Consider the following 17,624-nt stretch of genomic DNA (forward strand, 5'->3'; position numbering starts at 1 on the left):
AATAAAGCATATACAATTGGTCTGCACAGTTCCTGCTGGCTATGCAAATAGGTCCCTTCCCGGTCAACATAACGGAAATAAAATTTTGTTGGAAACAAAATACAGTAAAAAAAAAAAAAAAGACTCCCTTATTGCAACAATTAGCTTCTCAATTAGTGCGCGAATAGATATGCACTAATGTAGGCCACTGGAAGGATGTACTAAAACAATAAAACTTTTTTAAAAACCTAAAGTACAGAAAGAAATTAGAAATCAGCTTCTCCTATGTAATCCTATAAATGGCAAACCCCGCCCTCGCCCTTGGCCACACCCCTTTTTAAGCCCCTCCTCTTCTCAGTTTCCCTTCCCCTTCAGGAGACTCACCCCAGGTTCAGGTGTTTGAGTTTCTGAAGGCTGCTGATCTGCGTGGGCAGCTCCTCAATCTGGTTATTAAAAAAGTTAAGCACTTCCAAGTTCTTCAGTTCTGCTATGTTTGGTGGCACAGCTACGAAAACAGAAACGCTGAGTGTGAATGCAGGAACGTTTGTTTTCCTTTCAAACGAGAGAAAGATGAAACTCCAGCATGACCATCTTGTTCACGTATATACATCTTACTTAATTTCTGTAGGTGTTTCTTAGGTAGTAGCTCACCACCCGGTAGATATAGAAATGTTTCTTTAAAGGGCAGAAGAGAATTTCTGGGCCATAAACAGTCTATAAGTGAACATTACAGAGCATTATATACTTCTACTTTTTTATTTAATTTTTTTTCCTTGCAGTTTTATTGAGATACAACTGACATACAGCCCTGTGTAAGTTTCAGGTGTAGAGCATAATGATTCGACTTACACAAAACATGATTATCGCAACAAGGTTAGTGAACATCTATCATCTCACATAGGTACAAAAGAAAAAGGAAAACAATGTGTTTCCTTGTGATGAGAACTCTTAAGATTTACTCTCTTAGATGTAAAATTATACTTTTATTGTTGTCATGTAATGACTACTAATTGTCTTCTTCCTTTTGGTTTCCTCACATCTCCACCAAAAGCAAGTCAGCAAACTCCAAATCCCTTCCCGAGTAATGTATCATCAGCTGTTTCAATAATCTGTTATCCGAAGAGCTGTTCTCTTAACACTGGACTCAACCACAATGATTTTTAAACTCAACCGTGAATGAGGAAACAGTCAACCTACTTAGTTTCTGATTTTGGCCTCTGGCCTTTGCACGTCGTTCAATACACACACACACCCCTGTATCAGGTTAGCAACGTATCACGGCACTGCTATACAGCCATATTAAAAGTGAACTCAGTAGTATGATATGAATATGAGTCTACTGGTCAAGAGTGGTTTATTTTATAAACCATAGGGAAGCTGAAAGGCTCTTCCCTCCCTAGAGTATACACCTGCCAATACAAATGTAAAAGCCAAAGGCACCTTTACCTCAAAAGTGCTCTCAGCAGAAAGCCTTGCAACAGACTGTACTTCATCTACCCCATTTGCTGCTTCAGTCCTTCTACAAACACTGGTCACGGGCCACCAGCTCATCCACGGTTCACGTAAACTCTTAATACCAAGACTATTCAGGTAACTGAAACCATGGACAAAGGCCTTGGGTACAAGAGAAGAAAGTGTTGTGTCTTATGTCAGTACATCTTCTTCCCATCCCAACACCCCCCCTCCAGGGGCGCCCCAGAAGACTGGGGAAACCTGGGGGCACTTTACTTAGAACCACGACCAAGGTGCACGTAACATTTCCAGACAGACACCTGAGATATTTAAGGCGTCGTGAATGTGGGTGAGCCCTATCTGTACGACACAGCTGCAAAAGCATATGTCTTCAGCTGTGTCATCAATAACACACTTTTGCGGGAATGAATGGTATTCACTTTGTGTAAACGACCGCAAACAAGTTCATCAGGCTGTACCTACTAGGTTTCTAGGTGTTTGTTTACCTGTTCTCTCTACCTGGACCCTGAAGTGTGTAAAGTGCAAATCTACAGATGATTACAGCCCTGCTCAGAAACTTCACCCTTTCCCTGTTCATCCTCCAGCTACCATTAAGCTTCTCTCCCTGTGCATTCATCTAATTAGTCTGAAGAGCAATAAAGAAAGTTAGTGCGACCAGGAGAAAATGATGGTCTCAATTTAACCACAGACCAAGAATAACGCAGCCAGAATTACTGCCACCTTCCTGAAGTTACTTTGCCAATGCAATTAAATGCTGGTCCGAAGGTATCGCCTTTTTTGACAGGATGAGAGATTATTTCACTCTCCTTGCTAAATCAGTCCAATTTAAAACCACAAATTATGCTAAATGTGATTTAGGGCTTTGTTTTGTGGACACAAACAATAACCCCACATTCGATTTACTCAACCTCTCCCAGATTTCTGGTGCATGTGAATTTTTTGCTAAAGACTCGATTCAAATGAGAAGGGGAAAAACTTACACAGCTAAGTCTTCCTAAACTACAGAAACCAGCCCCCTCCCCTGCCATAGTTAAATCCAAAAGAAATTAACCTTCAGACCTGTCTGGATGGGATAACCTTTGCTCTTTCAACAGACATTTAGAGAAGGCTATTTTGTGCACAGAGGCGTAAACTTTTAGCGCCTAGCGTTTCAATACTTCTGGGATAAAGTAACAGAGGCATGCTATTTAAAGAAAGTAACTTACAAAAGAAGGGGTATCAGAGTCATCAATGGAGACAGGTCTAGTGCTTGGAAAGCAAACCAATCCCAACAAAACTGTCCCCAAAAAAATACCCAGTTAACAATATGAGTAACAGCTGTGCAGTAACTAAACCATATACACAGATCCACGAACAATTTACGAGAAGCTATTATAAAAAGGGAGCAGCAATGTGTCACCAGTCAGAATATCCTGGTGGAATTTTCAAAACAGCTACGTGACATGCTAGCAAGAAGCAGCATTTTAAAATATTACTAAGCAGGGACTTCCCTGGTGGCGCAATGGTTAAGAATCCGCCTGCCAGTGCAGGGGACACGGGTTCGAGCCCTGGTCCAGGAAGATCCCACGTGCCACGGAGCAACTAAGCCCGTGCGCCACAACTACCGAGCCTGCGCTCTAGAGCCCGTGAGCCACAACTACTGAAGCCCGTGCACCTAGAGCCCGTGCTCCGCAACAAGAGAAGTCACCGCCATGAGAAGCCCGCACACCGCAACGAAAAGTAGCCCCCGCCTGCTGCAACTAGAGAAAGCCAGTGCAACAACGAAGACCCGATGCAGCCAAAAATAAAAAAATAAATACAATATAACTAAGCAGTGAGCATCAATATATTTCTTATCATGCATCTGAAATGTTCCTTTTCCATCCATCTGTCCAGCTTCTGACCATGACCCCCCAGCAGTACACACGCAGCCTACAGACAACAAGGAGCTGAGTCCACAAAAGAAACAGAGGGGCCATGTAATGGAAGAACACAGGAGGCCTGGCCTGCTCATCCCGGGCTGGCTCTGTACTCCCCGATCAGCCCTGAACTTGCTGTGTGTCCTTAACTCAACTCACAACCTCTCTGGGCATCCGTTTCCTCCAGTAAAAAAAGAAGACTGGATGATGACCATTTCTACATTCCCTTCCGCCTGGCTGTAGCATTCTAGGATTCTAAGAAGAGCTGGATTGTGAAAATCAATGATATGGGTTTAAATAATGCAACAAACGGGGCCCTCAGTTAGGAAGCTCAGCCATGCAGAACATTGCTTATGACACAGAATTCAGTATCATTTTCTGTCTAACCAATGATGGCGGCTTCAATTTTGAGAATTCAGTTGCTAGAGGAGGTTGCAGAAAGGCCCCTAAGGACTCTCAGGTGTGCCCTGTCTCCTACATGCCACTCTCTGCTTTGGTCAGAGGATCGGTGACCGCTGGGGATGCTCTAGGCCCAGAGCGCCTGCTGTGCTTTGCAAAAGGGGACAAAGATGACGTCACGTCCCCCAGGAACTACGTATGCCCAGAGACTGATCTCGGCGTATCTTTTGGCATTTGTAATTATTCAGACTAACAAGCCCAGGAAGACCCTCTCTTCCTTCAAGTCCTTCTCAATCTAACAACCTGAAATTTATTCTAGAGTTTCTTCTAGAGAACCATGTACCGGCCCAGACTCAGCAATCAGCCACTGCACGGTTTCTGAGTGGTTCCACAACAGGAAACCTGAAGTGCCTGGGGGGCTCAGGGACGGCGGGCAAAACGGGGCTCGCCTGATCTCCATGAACATCTCTTTACAAAGCTCCCTGGGGCAGGAGGCACTGGATGGACACAGCAGACAGACCAGAGGTCCAACCCTAAGAACCACTGACCCAGCAGTTACTCGTGAACAGCGCGTAACTCCTCCTAAAAGGACATGTATCTGTCCTCTTCGGTTACATGCAGGAGAGGTACGGCCGCCGGACGCTGCACAGATGAAACGTATTCACAAAACCAATGTCACCTTCCGGAACATGCTTCCCCCACTAGCTAACAGCAGCCAACCATTTCTCCAACGTAAGAACCTAAACCAACTATCGTTGTAGCAATTGGAGCTTCGCTCTAAGAGCATTTTGTTCTAGAATATACAATTAACCATCGCACAATCAGTAACATATGTTCTTAAAGGCTTTTAGGAGTTAATTCACACAATGATAAACAGCAGGAGATGCTCTGGGGCTGGGCGGGCCAGGATGCAGCCACGTTATGTGTGGCTATTTCAACTTAAAGCTAGAGTGGGGGGACCTCCCTGGCGGTCCAGTGGTTAAGACTCCACGCTTCCACTGCAGGGGGCATGGGTCTGATCCCTGGTCAGGGAACTAAGATTCCGCATGCCAAGAGGCGCAGCATGAATGAATGCATAAATCAATGAATCAATCAATCAATCTAGAATGGGTATGTAAGTTGGCGTAGCCTCTAGGGAAAAAGAGGATGGAAGTTCCTCAAAAAATTAAAGATAGAACTATCATATGATCCAGCAATTCCACTTCCGGATGTTTAGTCCAAGAAAACAAAATCACTATGTCAAAGAGGTATCTGAATCCCATGTTCCCTGCAGCATTATTCCCAATAGCCAAGAGAATAAAGAAAATGTGATACATAGACATTCTCTCCCTCTCCCTCTCCCTCTCTCTCCCTCTCTCTCTCTCTCTCTCTCACACACACACACACACACACACACACACACACACACACACACACACACAAACAGAATACTATTTAGCCATAAAAAAGGAAACCCTACCATGCGCAACAACATGGATGGACCTTGAGGGCATTATGCTAAGTGAAGTAAGTGACACAGGGAGAGACAAATGCTATATGATCTCACTTACATGTGGAATCTGTAAAAACAAAACAACAACAAAAACACACCAGAAAACCTCAAAGCAAAAGAGATCTGATTTGTGGTCACCAGCGGTCCTGAGGTGGTGGGGTAGGAGCTGAGGAAACTGGATAAAGGTATTTAAAAAAAAAAGAAGAAGAATAAATAAATTTAAACCGGGCTTCCCTGGTGGCGCAGTGGTTGGGAGTCCGCCTGCCGATGCAGGGGACGCGGGTTCGTGCCCCGGTCCGGGAAGATCCCACATGCCGCGGAGCGGCTGGGCCCGTGAGCCATGGCCGCTGAGCCTGCGCGTCCGGAGCCTGCGCTCCGCAACGGGAGAGGCCACAACAGTGAGAGGCCCGCGTACAGCAAAAAAATAAAAATAAATAAATTTAAACCTAGATTAGTTGACATGAAATACAATCAGTCATTCAGGTGCTTGGTCACAGCAGCCACATTTAAAGACCTTGACGGCCACATGTAGCTCGTGCCTTCCATACTGGATAGCACAAATGCAGAACATTCCAATCACTGCAAACTTCTGCTGGACAGCACTGCTCTAACACAGGGGGCCTCTGGAAACTAATAAGAAAGGAAGGGAGGGAGGGAGGGAAGAAGGAAGGAAGGAAGGAAAGAAACAACTGAACTTATCTGCAAGACAAAAACAGACTTAGAGAGATTGAAAACAAACTTATGGCTACCAGAGGGGAAATGTGTGTGTGTTTGTGGCGGGGATAAACCAGACGCTTGGGATGACCACACATACCCGCCACTATATATAAGATAGATAACCAGCAAGGACCTACTGTAGAGCACAGGGAACTCTGCTCACTATTCTGTAATAACCTCCATGGGAAAAGAATCTAGAAAAGAATGAATATGTGCACATGTGTGACTGAACCACCTTGCTGTGCACGGGAAACAGCACGGTAAATCAACTGCACTCCAGTAAAGTTTTTAAAATAAATAAACAAAGCAGTGGACCTCAAACCCTCATGTACATCAGAGTTACTGGAGGGCTTGTTACAACACATATTGCGGGGGTACCCCAGAGTTGCCGACTCGGTAGTCTGGGGTGAGGTCCAACAACCTGCACTTCCAACAAGTTCCCAGGGGGTGGCGACGATGCTGCTCTGGGAACCCTATTTTGGATCAGAAAACTTTAAAGTCAGCGGTGACATGAAAATACGTCATGAATCCAATACGTACGTCCCTCACGGCACACACTCATGAGGAATAATAACCAATCGGATCCCAGCTAGGACTCCTCTGCTACCCCAGTGAGCTACTGAGACTGGGGGCTGATAAAATGGGAAAAAAACAAAAACGAAAGACACTTCCGGTGGCGAAAGCTCCCAACCTGGGGGCTGCAATCAAACCACTTCCCATCACCGTCTGCTTTCCCACACAGCCCATTCCCGCGAAATCAGCGCGGGGTAGTACGGATGACGCTCAAGGGGGAAAAAGCACCGAATCCCCTAGTCCACGAAACCAAGTCCCCCAGCAGCAGCTCACCACACCCGCGTGTGCTCCCACGGCGAGGTACCACTCGCTGTACCTCTGGCCTTGGAAACCCTGTGGGTCACTGCAGAACAGTGGGCAGCAGCGATGGCAGAGGCAACCCAGCTGGGCTGCAGCCGATCCGGCAAGAGCATCTTGTGGCCCCCGAGGCAAAGAAACTAAACCGTGAAGGATGACGGGCTCTGGGTGCAGCAGGCACCACGCGACCCAGAAGAACAGGCGCTCGCCTGAATGCAGCCCACGGAAGGGCCGGGGGGTCACGCGTTGGTCTTTAGAACCATCTGGTCGGCGCTGAAAACAGGGTCCCCTTCAGCTACAAGAGGGGAGGAAGAGAGCAGGCCCCAGCTGCCGGGAGCCCGGAAGCTGCTGGAACACACGGAGGTTCTTGTGAAGTCTCCCCACCGTCTCCACTGAACTCCCCTGACAGCTCTTCCTACAGCGTCACCCAGACTGGTTTCGGCTCTGACGATTCCTGCAAAGGAGCAGAACTAGACCAGAGTGTGGAAACCAGGGGTCCCTGCCCGCATACCTCTTTGAAACCCCAAATTAGTGGCTCAGCCGTCGCCTCCTTCATGGGAAAGCAGTGGGATGCCGGCCGCCCCATGTGCAAGAAGAGGGAGCCTCAGAGCAGGGACCTGATGGGAGCCACGGCCCACAGCGAGACGGAGACTAGGACACAACCCGGTGATGGGCACACGCCCTGCATTGCCAGGGGTGAAATGCTACCATCTCGGGCTCACTTCCAGGAACACCAAAGTGCCCCTGACCCACGGGCCAAACAATGACCAAAGATCCCACATGGGATAAGGTAAAACAAAATAAATCCAATAGCACTGCTTCCCCAAACCTGACATTTATACTAAAAATAGGAGATCTGAGGGAATTCCCTGGCGGTCCAGTGGTTAGGGCTCGACGCTTTCACGGCCGAGGGTGCGGGTTCAATCCCTGGTTGGGGAACTAAGAACCTACAAGCCATGCGATGTAGCCAACAAAAATTGGAGATTTTTGTCTGTCGTCATAACAAATAAAAATGCCCAGTCAGATTGTTACATGTTTCTGCTGCTGTATGAAATTTCTTTAACAAAGGATGAAGGGAGGATAGAAGAAAATTCAAATGGGGCCCATTACGCTGATCCCTGAGTTACACTGCTGCAGTGAAGTTATTAGAAAAATGACCGAAAACATCAGCATACATGAAAATGAGTGAGATTATTTGTTAGGCGGCCAGTGGGGGAAGAACACCATTTGAGAAGAAATGGTGAAAGCAAACACTGCTTTGCCCCAATATTTGATGAATATGACATTGGCCAACAACCATCCCCCTTCACCCTGGTGGGAAGACACCAAAGTAACAGAAACTATATGAAATGTCAAACTATATGAAATCTGAATTGGGCCATTCTTGGTCAGAGTAAAAGGAAAGCCCTCTTAATCCTTGGCTACACTAGCTGGAAGGCATTAGTCTATTCACACCACAGAGGTAATGTCTAGGCTAATTATATAGATGCCAATTCTCTCAGCAAATTAGGAATCACCGTCCTGAATGCCATTTTAACGATTGCATGTAAAGAAGAATCTCCTCACTCTTGCAAATAATTACGCTCTTCAGAATTTTATATGCAAAAACAAAAGGTCATTTGTACCTATAGTGATTAATGACTTTTGTTTTCTGGCCAAAGATGCGAGGTGGATAATGAACTAATTATATCTTAGTATAAGAATCTGAAGTTCAAAGGTATACTGATGATAACCAGCTTTATAGGTTTTACGGGATCTCCCCCAGAGCAGCTATTAAAGCACTGAATTAGGGGAGTTACAGGTTATTTAAAAACATCAAGATTATGGAACAGTAAAGCAAATTCTCATTTAACAGGATCTACATGTTCCTCAAGGTAAAAATGAAATAGCTAAATAGCCACCCAACAATGGCCAAGATGCCCCAAATATTATTAGCATAAGTGACAAGAGTGGTGCTTTCCGTTAATCAACGGTACTTACCGAGCACCCACACCCAGAAGGACATACTTAGTGTATCCTATCATGGGCCTCCGTAAGATTCTGCAGCTCAAGTAGTTTTAGTAACCAAAACTATCCCTGACTTAATTTACTGCAAAAAAAAAAAAAAAAAAAAATGGTCCCACTTTTTCAGCAACAGTGAGAATAATCAAGTATACAAAAATTACGGGAAAAACTTACAAGCAAGCAGTAAGGCAGATTTTATAGTATAAAGTCTAACATGCAAAAATATCTATCCCTGGGGTCTAAAAAGTGTGTACACATAGCCAAACAAATCTTCTAAAAAGCTGACAAGCATGGATTTCTGTTCCTCTGAGGATGCAAAATTTAGCTGATGTCTGAATCTTACATTAAGTTCCCAGAAGGAACGGTCCATGCAGTTTTCAGGTGTCCTCCCAGACCGTGAATTCTTTTAGGAACACACCTGCGAAATTACACTCCAGCGCAGAGGGGCTACAGCAGCAACCAAGCAGGACATCAAGAAATAGCTTTAATTTGGGAGCTGGGTTGAAGCAGTAGCACCAAGTGGAAAGGCAGTGACCTTCAAGGGCCTGGGAGGAGGTGACACCCAGTGAAGGACCGGAAAAGGGTGGAGGTTCCGTCCTCTAGCAAAGATGCCTGAGAAGTCTGGAAACACGGAAAAGAGTGAGAAAGAAAAGACCACTGAATACATTGCAATCCATCAATGCAGAAAGCAGGCTCAGGGACACAGAAAGAGCTATCCAGGCTCTTAAACTTTAAAAATTATTACAATGTAGTATTCTACACACACTCTCTCAATCCTCAATTATTAAGAAGGAGATTGGACAAATCCAATTCCCTCTCTCTCACACACACACACAGCGCTTTGCCAACAGTTCACGTCTTCTTTCACAATTAAGAATTACTTCAGCAAATGGATATGTAACAAGGTCCTACCGTAGAGCACAGGGACCTACATTCAACATCCTGGGATAAACCACAATGGAAAAGAATATGAAAAAGAATGCATATCTATGCGTACCCGAATCACTTTGCTGTACAGCAGAAATTAACACAAGACTGTAAATCAACTAGACCTCAATAAAAAATAAAAAAAAGAATGACTTCAGCAAGAGGGCAGCCACACAGGGCTGCTTCTCTTCCTTCCTTGCCTTACGTTCCGGTGGTGATGAAGGGGTACAAGAGGCAGAAGGAAAGGGGGTGGAGGAAGATTCCCGGGGCTGGAAAACCCACACTGTACCTCTGTCAACTCCCCTTCTGATCATGACTATGCCTTTAACGCTGGGGAGGCTCCCTGCTCTTCTGTTTGAACAAGTGATGGTCCAGGGCCAATGTCTGGTCCACAGAGCTCCGAGATTCCCTGGAGCGGGGCGTTACTGCACACGGACATCGTCAGGGGGAGGCAGCAGGGGAAGGAAGGGGGAGCACAGAGGCTCAAAGCCAGAGTGAGGCCCCCAACCTCCAGCTCAGGTTCCTCAACCATGTGAAGCCTGCTGCCCCCCCAGATACAGAGCAAGCCCTCCAAAACCAACCCTTCCTTTCACACTCAGGTCACGGTCTCTGGGGGATGTGGTCTTTCGAAGCGAAAAAGCTGTGGACACCTTATCCTTTAGTCCCCGCACAGTTGGCCGGAAAGAAGGGCTTTGCGGAGAAAGATGAGAACGCGTCTCAGCTTCTGGAAGGATGGGCACGACTGGGAGAGACGGGCAGGCACTTCTGCGAGGAATCAGGCGACTGCAACAGAGGCTACACAGGCGGGAAAAGCCTAAAGGCACAGCCGAAGGTTAGACAAGAAAGTTCAGATCCAAAGCAGGAGAAAACGGGTCGACGAGTTTGTTAACTCGTGGTCCATTGTATCAGAGCGGTGTTCCGTCCTGTTACGCTGACTGACAACGGGAAAGAAAAACTGAGAAGAGAAAGGCTTTCTCAGTGTTCTACTGGAGTTGAAGAAAACATATATATATATACACACACACTACTGGCATACCTCGGAGATACTGCGGGTTCGGTTCCAGACCACCACAATAAAGTGAGTTTCCCAGTGCGTACAAATGTTTACACTATACTGTAGTCTATTAAGTGTGCAACAGCATTATTGCTAAAAAAAAAAAAAAAAAAACTTAACTTAGTGAAAAAATACTTTATTGCTAAAAAGAGCCAACCATCACCTGCGCCTTTGACGAGTTACAGCAGTGATAGCAAAGATCACTCATCAAAGACCACCATAACAGATTTAATAATAAAGAAAAAGTTTGAAATATTGTGAAAATTGCCGACATGTGACACAGAGACACGAAGTGAGCAAACCCTGTTGGAAAAATGGTGCTAACAGAGTTGCTCAGTGCAGGGCTGCCACAAACCTTCAATGTGTAAAAACACAAAGTATCAGTGAAGCTCAATAAGGCAAAGTACAATAAAAGGAGGTCTGCCTGCATGTGTGTGTCACTCAAGATTACAAATTCTAGGGGCTTCCCTGGTGGCGCAGTGGTTGAGAGTCCGCCTGCCGATGCAGGGGACACGGGTTCGTGCCCCGGTCTGGGAAGATCCCACATGCCGCGGAGCGGCTGGGCCTGTGAGCCATGGCCGCTGACCCTGTGCGTCCGGAGCCTGTGCTCCGCAACGGGAGAGGCCACAACAGTGAGAAGCCCGCGTAGATTACAAATTCTTATTTCATAAAATTTAAGTTGAAGCATGTAAATCAGATGGAGCTTATGAGCACTTTTTAAAAGCTATCATAAAAAGAATGAGTTTCACATGCCTTAAAAATCACCTTTTTGAAGTTTTGCACATATTTCCAGGAAACACCCCCTCTAAGATACAGGATTGGTGTATCCACACTGCAAATATACTAATGTTATCCCTCCCCTACTCAAGGTTTCTAAATCTGAGCTCCACGCGCCCCTAAAAAATTCATGGATGGTTTTAACAGGATCTACAAACCTGCTGAAATTATAAGGATTATGTGCGATTTTCTAGGAAACATGGACACGGCTTTCACCCTATTCTTAAAAAAGGTGAGTTATGAAATGTCAAGAACTGCTCTAGGGCTTCCCTGGTGGCGCAGTGGTTGAGAGTCCGCCTGCCGATGCAGGGGACACGGGTTCGTGCCCCGGTCCGGGAAGATCCCACATGCCGCGGAGCGGCTGGGCCCGTGAGCCATGGCCGCTGAGCCTGCGCTCTGCAACGGGAGAGGCCACAGCAGCAAGAGGCCCACATACCGCAAAAAAAAAAAAAAAAAAAAAAAAAAAAAAAAAAAAAGAACTGCTCTAAAAGAATGTATATCACCAAGTATTGCACCTTTTAGAATCTCTGCTCCCCCCGCCACCATGATACACATGTACACACACATTACCTAGAAGAGAGAGTCAGCAGATGATTTATATAGAAACTTCTGCTAGTAGATAAATTCCGTTTGAGGGTTCTATTATAAATAGTAAAAGATAGCCAGGACATGGACGCAACCCAAATGTCCATTGATGGAGGAATGGATACAGAAGATATGGTACATATATACAATGGAATACTACTCAGCCATTAAAAAGAATGAAATAATGCCATCTGCAGCAACATGGATGGACCTAGAGATTGTCATAATGAGTGAAGTAAGTCAGACAGAGGACAAATATCGTATGATATCACTTATATGTAGAATCTAAAACAAACGGTACAAATGAACTTATTTACAAAACAGAAATAGAATCACAGCTGTAGAAAACAATCTTATGGTTACCCAAAGGGGACAGAGGGAGGGATAAATTAGGAGATTGGGGTTGACATATACACACTACTGTATATAAAATAGATAACTAATAAGGACCTACTGTATAGCACAGGGAACTCTACTCAATTCTCTGTAATGGCCTATTGGGAAAAGAATCTAAAAAAGAAAGGATATATGTACATGCGTAACTGATTCACTTTGCTGTACAGCAGAAACTAAAACAACACTGTAAATCAACTAGAATCCAAAAAAATTTTTTTTTAAATTTTTTAAATTTTAAAGAAATAGTAAAAGAAACCCTTTCCAAGATCAGCTCCCCATGGTGGGTGAGCTAGGGTTTGGAAAGTGACAGTTTCCATCAGCTCGCACATAATGATCTCCACAGCCTGCCACCTTTCTGAAATTCCCATAAGTGAAGTCGTTCCATTTAAAAATCTGTTGTGGAAGAATTAACACACTACCCTCAGCTTGCTTCCTCGTAGCACAGGGCAGGACTCCAAGAAGAGGAATTCTAGAGTAGGTACATTTGGGATGGTGGGGCTGACATGAAAGGGATCAGAGGATGACAAGTGTCCAAGCGGAGGATACAACTGCATCGAAACCCACCTTCTCCAACTTCACCCGCTGGTCTTGGACTGTGCTGGTTCTGGACCATGGGGCCAACAGATGCTTCCATGTGACGGCCCTGCATGCTTCTTTACTAAAACCCAAAATAACAAACTCCCAACTACAGGCGATTTTTTAAATGGTACCTAACCAGTGGCACCATCGGAAAGATACTGTTCGATTAATAGCCGTCTGGCTCAATACTATGTATACATTTTTTGAATCCAATCTTTTAAATGATGGCACAGGAACAAATTAATGAATGTGCACTAATTAAAAAAATAAGCTATTGATCAAAGCCTCTGTATTATAAATACATTTGTACTCTGTTAAAATGCAAACAGCAAGTTGTTTTGATACTGTCACAAGGTAAATTCATGACAGAGAGGCGATTTATTTTGCATATTCTCCCTCATAGTTTAATTTCATACAAGCCATGCACAAGAACTTTTGCATAAGGCATGACAAATAATCTATGAAAGAGGAAATAACTAGACACTTGGCAATAGGAAGGTGCTGGAAGACTGGTGAAGGTCATTCTTACAAGTTGGGACAGTTAATTTTTCTCAATCATCTCAACAATCTATTATGTCTGTCGAAAGGGGTTTCAGTTTATTATGCTTTTTAAAAACTGCTCACTTTTCTTCGTTATAATTGGACCTGCATATTTTGAGACTGCCATATTTTCATGCAAAACATGTTCCTTAATTCCTTTATAATAAGACGTACAGTAGAGATACTATCAATATATATATATGCATAAAATCTTAAAACATTATATTAGCTTCCATGTGTTTAGAATATTATCTTTATAAAGAAGTTACTGAAATCACTGAAGAAAATACCCTAGTATTTTCTTGTTCATTATAATTTTGAATTCATATATAAGCTATAGCTAATAAGAAATAGCCTGTTAAAAAAAAGAAATCAGTTTTGCCATCACACTTAGGTTTACTGCCTGCCTAGCCATTTCCGACACATTAAATGACAAGACAGGGTCACAGTTATGGCTGGCAAAGCTGCTAATATCTCAAGAGAATGTTTTACATGACAGTTAAAAGTTCAAAGTGTAAAACTAAACAATTACATTCAGAGACCCACCCTTATGAAAGGTTTACATAGAGCTGGTTGTTCAGTGTTTGCACAAAGCAAAAAGACCTCCTTTGCATCTTGCAGAAAATGATGAGGGTTTAGTCCTTAACGTGCATGGGTCACAAAACGAAAATAAATACTGTTGTCACATTTAAGGTGCCGGCAATATTTGTACATAGGTTTGGCTGTAAGAATACAATTCTTTTTCAAATTAAGAAAAGCATCACATTGAAAAACTGGTGCTCAGAGACTGTTTTATCAGCGACGCAGAATGTAATCCATTTCATAATGCATAGTATTCTTCCCTACACAGTGGCATTCAGTAAAAGAATCAGTCTAAATAAGCACAAAATGCACGGTTATTTTCAAATTAAAATCTAGTCACATACATACATATTTTAAACTTCTTTCTTCCACAGGAGAAAAAAAGTCTCATATATACTCAATACGAAAATTACTATAAAAGGCAATAAAATCCTCTCACTTTAAACAGACTGGAAGAAAAGTTTCTAACATGAGAAAGCAGCCATAATAAACACTAAAAATGACACGTGACACTGAATGTATACTTAAATTTTGGGAGTCAAACAGAAAAATAACATACCTCCTTATCTACATTAATTATGGCAAAACTGCATTATGTAAATGGAATTAGTAACATCCCTGTTGGACAGAGCCGAGAAACTTGCAAAAAAATTTCGTCTGACAACACAAATTTGATTTCTAATCTTTTAGTACAAAATGAGGAGGAAAAAAAAAAAAGTAACGTATCCCAACAGTGACCTCTAGTGGACAAGTCTTAAAATGGTTGTCTCAGAAAGAAATTCCTCTTTAAGACTGCAAACAAGCAGAAAAACATTTACAAAGCTAAAACTCCCAAATACCATAAAAACCAGGGATCAGATAAGGCGTAGACTGAAAAAGACTCATCTAACCCTGGCTTATTTACAAGGGAGGGTCATCACCAAGGCAGGAGAGCAGGGACACAGGAAGATCACCTTTGAAATAATGCTGCGCCCCCATCTTAGACACACTGAGAGCAAGCAAGCCCTTGAGTCTATCATCTCGGACTGCTGGGACTTAGCAAAACGTACCACCTACCGAGCCACTAATCAACCGGCATTAACTGAGTGTCTGTTTCATGTTCTGCACGCTTCTGGCACTGCTGTGGGATGGTACAATATATATAAGCATACGACGGGGTTCCTAATTTCAAGACACTTAACCTACAATTCATTGTATGAAAATATTAGTAAATCATTTGGGACCTTAAATACATAAAACTAAGTGAAAGAGGAGCGGGCTCCAAACCCGGAGGTACGGGATAGTATAGGTCCTCACTTCCCTTTGGAGGAGTGAAACTCAGCTGAGCCCACAAGGGTCGCTGGGTGGAAAAAAGCACCCATGGGTGGTCATGATGCCCGCTTTCCCCACCGTGGGTCCTTAGGTGTCCCCGAGGAGCACAGGCACACCTTGGGGACAATGCAGGTTTGGCTCCAGACCACCCACCACAATAAAGAGATTACTGCTGTAAACTGAGTCATACGACTTTTTGGCTTCCTGGTGCCGGTAACAGTTATGTTTATACTATCCTGTCATCTATTAAGTGTGCAAAGCATTATGTCTAGAAAACAATGTACATACCTTAAAAAGTACTTTATTGCTAAAAAAAAAGTGCAAACCGTCATCATCTGAGCCTTCAACGAGCTGTCGTCTTTTTGCTGGTGAAGGGTTTGAAATACTGCGAGAGTTACCAACGTGTGATGCAGAGACACGAGGTAAGCAAATGCTGTAGGAACAAAAGGGTGCCAACAGCCTTGCTCGACGCAGGGTTGCCACAGACCTTCAATTTCCCCCACAAAGACGCAATGTCTGCCAGGGGCAGTAAATCGAGGTCTGCCTGTACCACGTCAGCACATCACCCCTTACCTATGAAAGGGCCCCTATGAAGGGGACACAGACAGCGACTTCTAGGACCTGAGGTTCTGTTTCTTTAGAGCACTCACAGTTCAGCACATCTGAAGTGAGCCTATAAGTAGTTAAGAAACAGAAGTGTGCAGTGGTCACAGCTAACCAAGTCCGTTAACCAGCTGATCCTGAGGAAACTATCAGCTTCCTACACTGACCACTTCACGGAGGCCAGCTATTCCCCGCCTCCGGTCCTGCTGGTCCTCTGTCTGCCCCCTCCCATCAACCACTGTTGCTTTCTATGAGGAATGACTGGGAAGCTGCTGTGCACTTAGCATCAGGCCTTAAAGAAGAATAAGAGGGACTTCCCTGGTGGTCCAGTGGCTAAGACTCCGTGCTCCCAATGCAGGGGGCCCAGGTTCAATCCCTGGTCGGGGAACTAAGATCCCGCATGCCACAACTAAGGAGCCCACATGCCACAAGTAAGAGCCCACATGCCACAACTAAGACCCCACATGCCACAACTAAGGCCCCACATGCCACAACTAAGGCCCCACATGCCACAACTAAGGAGCCCACATGCCACAACCAAGAGCCCACATGCCACAACTAAGGAGTCCACATGCCACAACTAAGAAGTGCACACGCTGCAACTAAGAGCCCACAGGCGGCCACAAAGACCCGGCGCAGCCAAATAAATAAATAAATATGAAGGAAAAAAAAAGAACAAGACATGGTCCCTGCCTTCCACAAAGCTTAAGATATACCTGGAGAGGAAGGAACAGGAAGCAACAGGAGGACGAGGAAGGGCCATGCTGGCGTCGAGAGTCTACGAACAACAGGCATTGGGGGAAGAGAGAGTTCCGGTTGGCCCTGGAGGGCAGGGGTGCGGGAGGAGGGTGGGCGGAGGGTGGAGGCGGAGGGTGGGGAGGGGGGCAGGCAAGGGAGGAAGGGAGGGGCGGGGCAGCCTGGCGTCAGAACCTCAGCTTTCCTCTGAAGCCAGAAAAGCACCTCCTTCCGGTGCCCAGAGAGCTACCTGTCCAGTCACAGCAGAAACGCAGAAGGAAAAGATTCACTCGCAACTCGGCCTCCCACTCGTTCCGTGCATCGCGGGAACGTGCACGTGGGCAAGTTGCTGCCGGCAGGGTCACCCCGCAATCACCGCACCAAAATCCATCAGCAGGGCCCCAAGCCCCAGGTTTAATCGTCAGTCGTGTCGCTGTAATAATGAGGAACCTCTAACAGCGATCACACTGACAATTCTGAAAGACGTTTACGAACTCTTGTGTCGAAAACGTCAAGAATTTCCACTCACAAAATCTTGGGGAATTTAGGGGTCATCAGCCCGCTTCCCCCTTCCACATGGCCTCAGTCGTACTGCGTTGAGTGGACCCATTGATGTCAAAACCACCAGCATGAAAAGGTGCGAGTGCTACACTGTTCCAATGGCCCTACAGATACCAACTCAGGTCCGTGGAGTCAAGAGCTG

General features: G+C 44.9%; 1 protein-coding gene across 1 annotated transcript in view; it reads right to left on the reverse strand.

Moving 5' to 3' along the window:
- RSU1 (Ras suppressor protein 1) overlaps positions 1-17,624 on the reverse strand; it is a 208,856-nt gene that overhangs the window by 164,036 nt on the left and 27,196 nt on the right. Inside the window, exon 4 of the mRNA XM_065871300.1 lies at positions 364-484. Coding sequence (XP_065727372.1) covers positions 364-484 — 121 coding nt within the window. The remainder of the gene's footprint in view (positions 1-363; positions 485-17,624) is intronic.

Source organism: Phocoena phocoena, chromosome 2, assembly GCF_963924675.1.
Source record: "Phocoena phocoena chromosome 2, mPhoPho1.1, whole genome shotgun sequence".
NCBI classification, from domain to species: Eukaryota; Metazoa; Chordata; class Mammalia; order Artiodactyla; family Phocoenidae; genus Phocoena; species Phocoena phocoena.